At 31.8% G+C, this 14,930-nt stretch overlaps 1 protein-coding gene across 5 annotated transcripts in view; it reads left to right on the forward strand.

The window, feature by feature from the left end:
• LOC132728151 (flagellar attachment zone protein 1-like) overlaps positions 1 to 14,930 on the forward strand; it is a 154,176-nt gene that overhangs the window by 130,488 nt on the left and 8,758 nt on the right. For all 5 annotated transcript variants that reach the window (XM_060713779.1, XM_060713780.1, XM_060713781.1 and 2 more), the window contains 3 exons: positions 530 to 604; positions 3,753 to 3,785; positions 11,194 to 11,403. In XM_060713779.1, coding sequence (XP_060569762.1) covers positions 530 to 604; positions 3,753 to 3,785; positions 11,194 to 11,359 — 274 coding nt within the window. In that variant the 3' untranslated portion in view covers positions 11,360 to 11,403. The remainder of the gene's footprint in view (positions 1 to 529; positions 605 to 3,752; positions 3,786 to 11,193; positions 11,404 to 14,930) is intronic.

Here is a 14,930-nt window from a genome sequence, read left to right on the forward strand (position 1 = left end):
ATGTTATTTGATGACATAACTTTATCTTGATTTTTGTCATTCCGTGACCTGAACATAGACAAGTTTCATCTTTTATCATTTATCTTGATTTATGTTATTTCATGACATGACCATAATGAGGTTACTAGTATCATGTTATTTCTCATTTATCTTGAGTCATTTTTTTTCATGACATGACCATAGCCAAGTATCATGTTATTTCTCATTTATCTCCTATTTCATGTGTTTTTTCATGACATGACCATAGCAAGTATCATGTTATTTCTCATTTATCGTGATTCATGTTTTTTCATGATATGACCATACTGAGGTTACTAGTATCATGTTTTTCCCATTTATCTCCTATTTTATGTGTGACCATAGTCAGGTATCATGTTATTCCACATTTATCTCCTATTTTATGTGTGACCATAGTCAGGTATCATGTTATTTCACATTTATCTCCTATTTTATGTGTGACCATAGTCAGGTATCATGTTATTTCACATTTATCTCCTATTTTATGTGTGATCTTCATCCTATTTAACAGTTGCTATAGAACTCACTTAGCATTTCTAAAGAAACTCAAGAAGCGAGGATACAAGGGGCCTAAGGGAGGTAAGAAGTAGGTATCCTTAAATATATTATCTCCCTTTAATTAAGACACTCAAATAAGCAATAATAATCTCCCCCTGCTGAAATATTAAAACCATCTTGCATTTTAAATCATTTAAATCATGCACTCATTGTAGAAAAATAGTTTTAGGAGCTTTATTATCATTTAATTTTATTTTTAATCAGTTTACCAACTTTGTTCGGTTATTATTTCTGGCTAGATTTTTCTGACATATACATTGTACTTTGTTTTATAATTCTATTTGTTTTATATCTTTTTTATAATTCTATTTGTTTTATATCTTTATTACCTTTTTCTTCGAGCATGCTATGAAAAGAGAGAGAAAAAAGCAAAGTTAATTAATTCATGAAAATAGCTCCTAAAACAATGCCTGATAGGAAACTGTAGTTAATCTAATAGCAAATTAGATCTTTATTAACTGATTTATAATGTATATATTTAGAATATTACTTTCATTAATGTCTTGATATCTAAATATTAATATAGTTTAGAAATAGTACTAAGTAAATTGATAACAGTAGTGTTGATAATAATGTTGAAAACACTTAAAATTGAATGTATATTAAATTTTCCTATGTGTAATAATAAGCGGCATTTTGAATTTTGTTGAAATTGATTTTAAATCCCCAAATTTCAGAACCATAATATTATACTAGGATCAAGCATGTATAAAAGGTTATTTCTTCCAACTTTGTTTTATTTTATATTTTGAAGTGACATTATGCTCACTTTTTTAGCTCGACTATTCGATAAGAATAAGTAGAGCTATTGTAGTACCCCGAGCGTCGGCGTCGGCGTAACCACTTATGTTAAAGTTTTTGTAATAGTTCAAATATTTTCAAAGTCCATTGACATATGGCTTTGAAACTTTGCACACTTGTTCACCATCATGACCCCAACCTGTAGACAGGAGGAGGTAACTCTATCAAGCATTTTGACAGAATTATGCCCCTTTTTGGACTTAGAATTTACGTTAAAGTTTTTGTAATAGTCAAATATTTTCAAAGTCCATTGACATATGGCTTTGAAACTTTGCACACTTGTTCACCATCATGACCCCAACCTGTAGACAAGAGGAGGTAACTCTATCAAGCATTTTGACAGAATTATGCCCCTTTTTGGACTTAGAATTTACGTTAAAGTTTTTGTAATAGTTCAAATATTTTCAAAGTCCATTGACATATGGCTTTGAAACTTTGCACACTTGTTCACCATCATGACCCCAACCTGTAGACAGGAGGAGGTAACTCTATCAAGCATTTTGACAGAATTATGCCCCTTTTTGGACTTAGAATTTACGTTAAAGTTTTTGTAATAGTTCAAATATTTTCAAAGTCCATTGACATATGGCTTTGAAACTTTGCACACTTGTTCACCATCATGACCCCAACCTGTAAACAGGAGGAGGTAACTATATCAAGCATTTTTTTTTACTATCAAGCACTAAGAATAGTCGAGCGTTGCTGTCCTACCGACAGCTCTTGTTTTTTTTGCTGTCAAGTTGAGATGAATTATTAACATATGACAAAAGTTTGGCTATTATAATGGTTATTAACCAATACCTTATTGATAATGAAAAATGTTTGGGATTACAGTGCCAAAACTACCAAAATAATATAAAACAACTGCCCCAGTCTTATTAATAATTGAGCATTACTGATACATTCTAAAACAATATTTATAGAGATTTCTGTTGGTCATGTGCATTATTGATATATTTTTTTTTTCATAGTAAAGTATTAAAATTGATCACAATAATGGCAAAATGTCAAGTTAATTTTAATTTTTACTATTTACACTTGGATGAGCATAATGTCACTTTATAAGTTACCTAAATACATTTTTTGTAATAAGGGTAAATAAGCACTGGCATGCCACATATGACATTCTTTTATTTAATGTTCTCCATCTATCAGCCTGCACAACATTTAAAGCACAATTGAAATTAGAAAAATAATCAAAATATGCCAAATTCTCTCAAGAATATTCAAATGGCATTGTGACTATTCTTATAACTATTGTGGACACTATTACCAATTTCTTTCTGTAAAACATAATTATTTTGTTTACTTTCCTTCTTATGCAAGGCTTAAATGATCATTTGTTTATAAAGGCAATGTTTTGTTTTAAATCAAGGAAGTAATATATATAAGAGTCTTTAAATCAATGGAATCTGAAAAAGTTTTTAAGTGTCTTTAAATGAATGCTATATGAAATAATGGTTTAAAGTCCAATCTGAAATAATAGTTTCACATTGACTTTAAATGACTGCTATAGTTTATAATTCCCATCTGAATTAAAAAGTTATCAATGTCTTTGAATGACTCCAATCTAAAATAATGGTATATAAGTGTCTTTGATTGACTGCCAACTGAAATAATAGTTTTTAAGTGTCATTAAATCTGAAAAAGTATTTAATAATTATCCTTAAATAACTCTTATCTGAAGTAATGAAACAATTATAACTGTCTTTAGATCAATCTAATTTGTAGTAATAGTTTATAAATGTTTATAAGTGTCTTTTAATGACTTGTTTCAGAAATTATAGTTATTAAATGTATTTAAGTATCTTAAATTGATTCCAATCTAAAATTAAGGTTTTAATTGCCTTTAAATGACTTCCATCAGAAATAATGCAAATAACCAGAAAAACACAATTTTTTATCCGTTCCTTTTAATGCACGACTTCATTATTTTTTTACTCCTGTAATTTCATTTCTTTTCTTGTTATATGCACTTCCAACAAATGTACATTTATTTTATTTAGAAATTACATTGTCAAGAAAAAAATGTAAAAACCAAACACTATGATTTTTCCGACATGATAAATTAATCTTCATACTTTTAAAATTACATAAACACAGATTATATATAAGAATTTGCAAGAAAATATTAAAGAATGCATGTCATTAAAGTTTATATTAAATTTTAGGATTGATTAGGTCATAAATGCTTTGCATTATAACTCAAAATGCTTCTTCCATCGTCATGAACATTAAGAATAAGAAATAAAGATTCAGTATGTAATCAGAATAATCTTTCCTCGAGCTTTTATTTGTATTATACCCCTACCCCCACATGTAAATATAAAATATATCACTTTATTTATTATCACTTTATATATGCATCATTTTAGTGGCGGATGGCTGAAAGTCACTTTTGCCGATCAGTAAGTCCGTTATTATTTCGTAACTAAAATATTGGTTCTCGTTCTGTCATGTTTTGTGAGAAGAGAGATCTTTTTTTTGCACTGTAATTAAATGTCCCAGCTTTTTGTTTTTATATGCCTACGTGATAATGTGAACAAATGTTGAAGACTTTTTATATTGTGTTTTTTAATCTTCTGTTTGTAAAATGTTCGCTTCTTCGTGACATGTTGTTCATGTTGTTTAAGAGTTCATAATTTTGAAGCGCAAGCATCCAAGCAAAGTTGTTGCCTTCTGAAGAATTCACTGGCAACAAACTTTTGCCATATACACTGATATATAAAAATGCATGTACTTAAAGTTTTGCTACAATCTGTTGGCTTAATGTCAGTATATCACCTGTCTTAGAGCAAGCTTCTGGAAAGATTTTGTTTTGAACAATGATTATAGAATTATTTTGTATACAAAGACAGAAAGGCCTAGCTACTACACTCCTAACATGATCATTTGAATTATAAATTTTTAACCTTTGACAACTACAATAAGGAATTGTTTATATTTTTCTGAAGTTGTAAAGGGCAGGCCGTTTCCTGATACATATTTGAAAGAATTCTTTGTCCGACAACTTTGATTTGATCATAAAAAAATACCATTTAACGAAACCATCAGAAAAGAATTGAAATAAAAGATAATAGTTGTAAAAGTCTTGGCATTAAATGTTATTTGCATTTCTGTTTTGTTCTTTTATAGTGTATAATTTTGTCTTTTTAACTGTAAGAAGTTGTCCACTTTGTCCATGTTGTAAAGTTCAACATTCTGTCTGTTTGGAGTGATATTTTATTTTTTAACATTGTTATGTTCAGAACATGTCTATTTTGAGTGCAAAATGGTTGAATTGAAGTGATAATTTGTTTTGTTTCTCTTTGTCAAGTTCTGAATCATGTTGGTTTGAAATTTCCTTGTTTTGAAAATAGTCTGAATGGTGTCTATTTAGAGTGATATTTAGTTGTGGTGAGTGACATTCAGAATTATGCCGTTGAACAAATTGTACTATATATAAATATTGTATGTAATAGTGAAATTTGTCATAAATGTGTTATGAGTATAAGATTTGCATTAGAATTTCATTTAAGTACAAAAGCTCATACAGTTAAAATGGCATGTTATAATGCAAAGACAATTTTGGCTACAAGCAGAGTGACCTAAAGCTTTTGGTTATTCAAATACATGTTTGCTTTCATGTTAGTATATATCTAGTGTACTTTTCATTTGTAATCATGCCCTTTTTTGAGACTTTTAAATGTTACCACCTGAATTCCATAAAAGGTCTTGTTAAACATGACCATTTTGAAAAGGTCCCTTAACCAGTATTTTAGGAATATTATGATGCTATTATGGAGGCTGCTTATTGCCACCATTTTAGAGGCTGGTCAGTTGCCATTATAAGATGTACAGGCTTATATAAAATCAAAGCACAGAAGGCGCTGCATTTGTTTGGGTCTCAGAATGTCAGAAAGGTGAAGGTTGTGAGATTATAAAACAATTTGTTTTTGTATAGTGCCACCAATGCTTTCCAGTGTTTAACTGTAGTAAATTGGCTATAAGACTAATAACAACACTGATATTCAATCCAATGTTTATTTGACTTAAACAATTTGAAAAAAAGAATGAGTTGCCTTAACTGGGATTTGAACTCCAGACCTCTCGCTTCCTAAGCGAGCGCGCTAACGGTGAATTTATATGTTAACGGCCTGAAGAAAACCATATTCTAAATTAGGGTTTGTAATGACGCTAACTGTTGTTTAACACTTGTGTAAATAATTATGGCACATACTATAAGCATGTATATCTATAAAGAATAAAACGATATTAGAAATCTTCGATCATTCGGGAATTATTTTGCTTGAAAATTAATGCGTCTGTCATGTGACCATATTTACGCAGTGATCTCCCCTGAATTTTTTGGCCTAAGTGTTACATATAAAGGGAAGTTACCGCTTCAAAAAAGCGGACTACTTTCGGCATTTGCAATTAACAGCATTAGAGTCTAAAATTTTGCTACCATTATTTGTTTGGTCTGACGACCCAAACAAATAAAAACAAAACAAAAAACAAGATGAGGGTTAAAATTGATGTCTGTCGCACATGATAAGCAAGAAAATTCGGTTAAACAGCTCAAAATGATCTTTTATATACAGCTCAGATCCATTTCTTCCTAGTTTATAGTAAGTCAATTTTCAGAACTCTTGCACTGTAATTATATTGATGTCTGATTTATTTATAGAACTTGTATTGAGGTGACATTGTCCTTAATCTAATTGCACATGCGCTCTCAAAACTTGATATTCATATATTCATAAAGTTTGCCTTGTTCTTTTTGATAATTTAAGTCACTGCCACATGTTCAAAGGAGTTTCAAGTTGTTTTTATACTGTAATAAAACTGTTAAGATTGTCTTTGTTTCCGTCTTTATTGCGGTTTTGAACTTGACATTTCTTTTTAAAAATGTTTGAAGGTGTACTTAATGGTCGTCCATGTGCCGATTACAGGTCAATTTACATAACATTTCCTTTGAAATGTAATAGTACGGCATGTTTGAATTCCTCTGTCACCATTACCAGGATATAATTGAGAATAACAGCATTATTATTATGAATAAAAGATTCAGGAGGCAAACCACACAGGTTTATTATGTCAAGTTCAAGACAGCATCCGCACAGTCTGATCAGGATCCATGCTGTTCGCTGTCAGTTACTCTAGTTTTTATAGAGTTTGTAAGCGAACAGCATGGATCCTGATCAGACTGCACGGATTATGTTGGTTTTGTCATGGCACGGCTCATATTATGAAATGCACCAGTCAAATGTAGCCCGTCTGCCCGCTCAACTTCAGGCAGGTCGAGAAAAATAGTGAGCCAAGTTTGTTTTTTAGGGTTTGCTAATGTTCAGAAGGGCAATTCACAGGGACCTTTTCAAACAGTTAAAAAAAACCAAAGGAGGGGGGGGGGTAGGTAAGGGCATGGGGGGATTGGGGCAGGTAAGGGCATGGGTTGCAATGGACTGGTATACAGATAATTATATATATGAGTTACTTAAGTATATAAGGTCAATGACTATGGAAATGCAATGGCAGCTGTGGTATAGTGGTTAGCATTCAGGACCAGCAATCTCAGCTGAGACCCTTGGTTCGAGTCTTGGCTGCGGCATGCAGATTTTTTGTGTGATAATATATATATATTATATCTGCATGAAGTTAAATTACAGTAATGATACTTTTAAATCTAACATTACAATTCAATGAATTCACAAGTTTCTCATTTAGTTTGACCTTCTCAGCCATTAGTGGTATTAAATTAAATTTCCTGACACAAGATGAATATTGCAAGAAAATACTGATATTCGAAATTACATCTATTTTCACAACAATCTGGAGGCGTTTTTGATTGAAACGACAAATTCTCATATGGTAAGGTTGACATTTATCTTTAAATGAGGATTCGATTTGATAAGAGACAATATTTAAATATAAGTCGGGGAAAATTTATTTCTTAAAGTAAAAGAGGATGTTATAATTATTCTTCATAGTCTTAATTGTGTTTATTCTCATTTCCCAAGGACATTGACATTGGTTTACTTAGGTCATCATAAACTTTGGTCATCATAAAAGTAAGACTCTCACTTATATATGACCGTCTTTAAACATAGGTCATCCTAAAAGGACCTTTAAGTTTAAACTTATGTCAGTAAGCTCACTTTAAACTTAAGGCAGAACTAATCTCAACTTAAACCTGAGATACCTTAAGTTTATTAACCTTAAACTCTCCTAAAAGTTAAAATAAGGAAAAGTTAAAAGTTAGATTAACATAAGCTAAGCTAACATTAAAATTAGGTTTGCTTAATAAAAATTAGTTGAAGTATTAACACCAAACAGCCATAGCACTTTCATGGCTGAATGGTTAAGAGCGAACATTTTGAAACACTTGCCCCCTCAATGGTGTTGGATTCTTTCTTTCTTTCTTTTAGATCCAGCTTAGGTACAGAACTTAATTGATTATTCTATTCAGGTGTCTGCTTGTGCAGCGGTCTTCCTCCGACAGTAAAGCTGGAACTTATTCCACCAGTAAAGCTGGAACTTACTCCACCAGTAAAGCTGGAACTTACTCCACCAGTAAAGCTGAAAAGTCACCTATCAAAAAAAAAAAAACACTTCTGTAAATATTTTCTCTGATCTATATTTTGACATTCAGGGACTGAACAAATTCATTTTCATGACTTTTCTATGATAATTTTAGACTAACATCTTTTTTCATATTAATCCCTTTAGGTTAATATCTTTTCTTTATATTCTAGTCCCTTTAGGTTAAAATGTAGATGTTTTGCCTGAATTAACAAAACTTAATACTTATATATAAATGAAATTTGTCTCTTCTTTTAAAGAGTTACATAATTAGATTGTCTATTCTTCAAGCAACAGTGTTTTGAAATTGTGTCATAAACAGTGTTGACATGGTGTGTATGTCAACTTGCTTGGTGATTTTGTTCTTCTTTAGAAAGGGCATACATGAATTTTATAATGTTTAAATAATGGTTTTAGAGCATGTGAGATGTTTGTTACGTGAAAAAGGGGGCACTAAATGTGATGTAATATGTCGTAAATATAGCAAACTGTAAACAAAAAAGTATTTTTGCCAAAAAGCAACACAAGAAAAAGATGGTTTTTGGGTCGTCTTTACTGCACCGATATATAAAAAAAAATTACAAACTGCTCTTCTTATAGACAGTGATGGTTTTAACTACCGGGTATTCCCGCATTGGTTTAAACTATTCATGCATTAATTGTTTTGAATTATTCCTGTAAAATGACAGATATTATCGGTCTTGCAAATGATAATGGGTAGGTTCAGAAATGTCATTAACAGTAAATCATTTTGTTTATTCACCATACATCATCAGTTTTAAGCTTTCAGGGAAATGATTTGATCTTTATTTCTATAAACATTGCATTAAAAGATCAATTATATATGACATTTTTGTGCTGATTTGACATGACCACTTCATCATATTCATCCATTAGTGAAGAAGTCAGCTGTAAAATGTTCCAAGGTTTATGTAATTGAAATATCTTGCATATTTCTTGGTAACAGAGCAAATGTTATTGTTTTTTAAGCTCACTTGAGCTCATAATGCTCTGGTGAGCTTTTAGGGTTGCTGGTTGTCTGTCCATCATCTGTCTGATCACAATGGTTTCTTATTAACATCTTTTCTGAAACCACTGAGCTGAGCTTGATGAAATTTGCCTGAATTGTTCCTTGCTTGAAACTCGACAAATACTTAACAAATTGCTATGGTTATCTACATACATGTATTTGGGACACATTCAAATCTTAAAATGAATAATGTGTAAATCCCCTAGAGTTTTGATATTTAAGAAATAGCATAAACTGATAAACCACGACCAAGCCTGTTTAGATCATCAGATGCCAAGGTCAAAATATTAAGATACTGGCAGCTTAAAATTAACTTTGGGAAAGGTCTAGGTCACGAAGGCTAAAAATAGGTTTTCTCCTTTTCACCATAGAGTCCCAATGGTTTGAGTTGAGATTGCACAGGTCATGGTAGATATGACTGTATTTTATGTTTTCATTGGGTATCATCAGAGATTGTGAAATACAGTCTAACTTGCCCATGCGACCACGTGTCTTAAGCGACTTTTGTCTTAAACGACCACTTTAAATTCCCCCCGATCTTTTTCTCTCTATATCTTTAATGTATCAAGCGACTTTTGCTTAACGCGACCAGCGACCGCTAATTAGTCACCTAATTGAGATCAATCTTTTCATTAAACGACCACTTTTACCTGTCAAGTAATTGCATGTGTTTTTAGAGAACGCCATCTCGTAATGTCACAAGTGTCAACAATCAAAACACAACAAATAAACGTGTGAAAAACTCTATTTCCCATACCGTTTTAGCGTATGCAAATGAAGTTAAGTATACGCGTGACGTGTATAATCCAATATTATCGGATAAACAATGCAACACTCCGCCCCTACTGAGATGGTGTATACGCTTCGCTTGTTGACATTTAGACTGTATTGAATTGACCTTGAACTTGAACAGCCATTAAATTAATCGTAACAATTAGATGTAGTTTGTTTATATCAAATGAAAAAAATGCACAACAGAAAACATCTTCACTAATAGGGTTTTCGTGTTGGAGACAAGGAAAAACAACGGAGAAGTTAAAAAATTCTGGAAAAAATGTCAAACATGTACGTAATGGATAAACTGTTTTGTCAATAAATATCAGAAATTATTTTTTACATTTGCATCCATTTAGATTATCGGAGCGTACTTATTATTCAACATTTATATAAAAATGAAGTTGAAAAACATTCCCAACGCATTAAAAAAGATGTCATTTATAAATTTTGACTTATATCATGCTGACTGTCTTAAGAGACCGTTTTATTAAGCGACCATTTTGGGTGTTTCCCTTGCGCGGTCGCTTAATACACGTTTGACTGTAGTTCCAGTCTTTAGTTAATCATTTGCTGAATTCCACCAGAGATTCCTTCATGTGAGGAAGCTATTGAGCTAGCTTACAGAACATCAGTGGTTCTACTCAGGTGCTCATACGTTTTTGAAATAATGTATAAAAGCACACCTAAGGTTGTCTTCCACCAGTAAAGTTGGAAAGACTCTGTATATATAACCTTCACTGTGTCAGTGTGACAAAATAAGGTAACAGTTCCAGTCTGCACTCAGGTGAGAGATAAAAGGCCAATCATGGACATCTTGTTTGGCATCTTATCAAGGTTATCATAACTTGTAGAAATTATATTTGTTCATATCATTCACCTAAATAACTTGACTTGTCATTATTTCAGATCATATTTTAAGTGGTAATTTTGCCTACAGGTTAACTATGTTTCTCTGCATCTCATGATTTTATCACTATTTCCCTTTATATAATATATAGGAACATTTACATTGCTGAGTGTAATGTTTTGTAAAAAATGCTAAGCCATCGTTTCATTTCATATATTCTTTCATATTCAATGAAAATAGATATAATTAGATATTTTTAGATAGATTTTCAAATTTATTGTCATGGAGAACAATTCATTTCTTTTAATATTAGTTTTTTCAAAATTGTTAAAGATTGCGTTACCAAGATCTTTATTACTTTAACATACGATATTTCTGGTTTTTTTTTACTTATCTTAATTCTTAACATCATTCTGTCATTTTGATATGAGGATTTCGTGAAAATTAAAAATTATTTCAGTTTCTTTAAAAAAAAAAGATCTTGAAAATGGAATGTTTTGAAGGAATGAATTGATCTCCATCTCAGGTACTTTAATCCCAACCTGCATGATCAATTTCCTGCATCTTAATAGCTTTTTGTTTCTCTTCTTTTTCTTTTCAGAAGTGCGTCTCCCCCAAAACCGATCCTGTCTGTTAGTCCACCAAAAATCACCAGCAAGGTCATAGCTGGCCTGCTGAGGATGTCGACAGGCTTATCATCTCAAACGACCTTGACCCCGGACACTCCTCCCTCACCTCCGACCTCTGCACTGCCTGATAGCTTGTGATCTATTTATAGCACAACCTTCACCTTTGACCTTCATTGCACAAGGTGAACTAGCTAGATACAATGGAATAGTCTTGTAACTCAGTTGGGTGTAATGGTATCATATTAAAGTTCAAGTCCTCAAAAAATATTAATTGGCTGTAAAGCCTTTGAATTGTTTTGTTGTTAATTTTTTTCAAATATGCAAAAATATTTATCCAAAAAAATCAAAGCTTGTTTGTTGCATAATGCTCTAGTATTTATGACTTAAAAATATCAGAAGATCATAAAATTATTTTTGTGATGTATTACATTCATTCCCTTGAAGTCAGTCATTTGGCATTTTCAATTAAAAAATATTATTTACATTAAAAGCATCAAACTATAAAATTACCTTCATAACAAGACAATTATAAAATGACTCCCTGTAGGACAGGACTTTAGTATTTTTTCCTATATTTTGGTCAATGTGTAACAAAATCTGTTAAATGTTGAATTTATTGTTTCAATTAATATTCTGTTAGACTGATTAGTTATGTAAACAATTGTTTGTTAGTGACTATGGTTATGGGTTAATACTTTAAATCAAGAAAACTGTAAGATTATATAAAGCAATTAAATTCATATGGTCAGATCATATTGCCTGGCATAAAATGTCAAGTATATGGTCAGATCATATTGCCTGACATTAACTGCCAAATATTTGGTAAGATATTGCCTAGCAATTTAACTGTCCAATATTTGGTCAGATCATATTGCCTGGCATTAACTATCCAATATATGATCAGATCATATTGCCTGGCATTAACTGTCCAATATATATGATCAGATCATATTGCCTGGCATTAACTGTCCAATATATGGTCAGATCATATTGCATGGCATTAACTGTCCAATATATATGATCAGATCATATTGCCTGGCATTAACTGTCCAATATATATGATCAGATCATATTGCCTGGCTTAAACTGTCCAATATATATGATCAGATCATATTGCCTGGCATTATCTGTCCAATATATATGATCAGATCATATTGCCTGGCATAAACTGTCCAATATATATGATTAGATCATATTGCCTGTCATTAACTGTCCAATACTATAGTATATATTATCAGATCATATTGCCTGGCTTAAACTGTCCAATATATATGATCAGATCATATTGCCTGGCATTAACTATCCAATATATGATTAGATCATATTGCCTGGCACTAACTGTCAAATATTTGGTCAGATATTGCCTGGCATTAAATGTCCAATATATGATCGGATCAAATTGCCTCGCATAAACTGTCCTATATATGGTCAGATCATATTGCCAGGCATTAACTGCCCAATATATGGTCAGATATTTACTAGCATAAAATGTCCAATATATGATTAGATCATATTGCCTGGCATTAACTGTCAAATATTTGGTCAGATATTGCCTGGTATTAACTGTCCAATATATGGTCAGATCATATTGGCTTGCATAAACTGTCCAGTATCAATTGAACAACTTCTAGAAGGAAATGCATTTAATTTAATTTAATGCATTTTATTTATGTGAGTGTATATAAAAAAACAAAAATTAATTAAGCCAACATTAATGATAAAGTCCTTATGTTTTAGTATCCAAAAAATTGTAGAGAATAGGATCCAATTACTAATTAGAGTGGATTTGTTTGTGGATATTATAATGTAACATTGATATAATAGTCCTTTTCATTATGTCCGCATGGTCAAGGTCATTGACCTCTATCAATTTTATAGTCCAATCCAACAATTCTTTCTTTTGAGGAAGCTATATCCTGCTAGCTTATAAACCATTGGTCGTTAAACTACGAAAAAAAATACAAACAAAGAAACGGAAATAATAAGGTTTATTTGCTAAGACATTTGGGTCATTAAATTAATATAATCACCAAAGCAGGCCCGAGTGATTTTATACTGTGCCGTAATTATTTTCCACACGAGTACCTTTGATCGTAGCAATATTATTAAAATGGTCTCATTCATGAAATAAAGTATTGATATTCTGTCAGTTCAGATAGGTTTTTTTCCTTTTTTATCTAGTCTATTTTTGGAAATGAGGTGATAAATTTATGATTAAATCGGCACACCTAGAATGTGTGAGATATTAATGTTCCTGGAAGGAAGTTGAAAACATTATAATTGGATGTATTCAATTTAATAAACAATAAAGTTGCGAAAGTATCTTGTTTGAACAGGATGTTTCCGACACATGATGAAACTGTCACGCCTGAATATCTTAAATTTAATACTGAATTACGTTAACAAAACTGGTATTTTAAAGATGTTTTGTCGACTATCGTTAAATAATGTGAAACATGTATATAAATGCTGATGGTCAACCCGTACCTTGAATGGGCTTGACCATCAGCCGGTCTGGACAAAACCATTTATCATTTTTAGGGAAAATTTCAAAAGAAGTCTCCAAAAGCAAACAGTGTAGACCATGATCAGAAGGCACAGATGTGCTAGCCAGACCATGATCAGAAGGCACAGATGTGCTAGCCAGACCATGATCAGACGGCACAGATGTGCTAGCCAGACCATGATCAGAAGGCACAGATGTGCTAGCCAGACCATGATCAGAAGGCACAGATGTGCTAGCCAGACCATGATCAGAAGGCACAGATGTGCTAGCCAGACCATGATCAGAAGGCACAGATGTGCTAGCCAGACCATGATCAGACGGCACAGATGTGCTTGCTGATCTTGGTCTGCATTGGTCACATGGGTATATTATCTTTTAAAGTCAGTAAGCTTAAGTTTAAGACAATGAAAAAATAATGCAGTGGTAACAAAAAGAATGTCTTTTTTATATTGCATAATTTATGGTAAAAAAAAAAATTGTTAAAAACCAGTTATGAAAGAATCAAATACCCAAACTATAAATAAAAGAAAAGCAATGATATGCTGAAAATCAGGGCAATGTGGGCTACAATAAGAAAGAAAAATTAATTTATCTGTACTAATTGAAATGTATGTTTTTTGTAGATATAACTTCGGAAAAAGGTTAATTGTGAAAACTCATTTTAGATTTAATGTTGTAGCTGTTTTATTTGTAAGGTTGAAAAGACTATTCCATTTGTATGCAAAGTTTTGCTTTATTAACTGTCTTTGTTTGTATGTAGCATACTTTAAAACTGACGTAAAATCTAGAAATAACACTGTTTATTTATTAATTGTAACATAAATACATTACCCTTATATAATCAACTTATAAATTCAAACTGTACTTTATGTATACATGTATAATGTAAATGATTTCTAATTGGCTTTTCTTCATTTAATTAAAAAACTGAAAATTGGGTCAACATTTCTTGATGATATCTGGATATGTGTAGACACATATAATCAATGGAAAAGTTAAATGGTGGGTGTCTTTGACTGTAAACCACTTGCCCCTCTCCACTGTGGGTTCAAATCCAGTGAGGGACTTTGGATTCTTTCATGTGAGGAAGCTGTCCAGCTAGCTTACGGAATGTTGGTGGTTCTACTCTGAGGTGCCTATTTGTGTCTGAAATAATGCACGGAAGGGCATCTGAGGTTTGTCATCATATGACCTCTATTGTGT

This window comes from Ruditapes philippinarum, unplaced genomic scaffold (assembly GCF_026571515.1).
Source record: "Ruditapes philippinarum isolate M1 unplaced genomic scaffold, ASM2657151v2 ctg927_1_1_1_1, whole genome shotgun sequence".
Taxonomy (NCBI): Eukaryota; Metazoa; Mollusca; class Bivalvia; order Venerida; family Veneridae; genus Ruditapes; species Ruditapes philippinarum.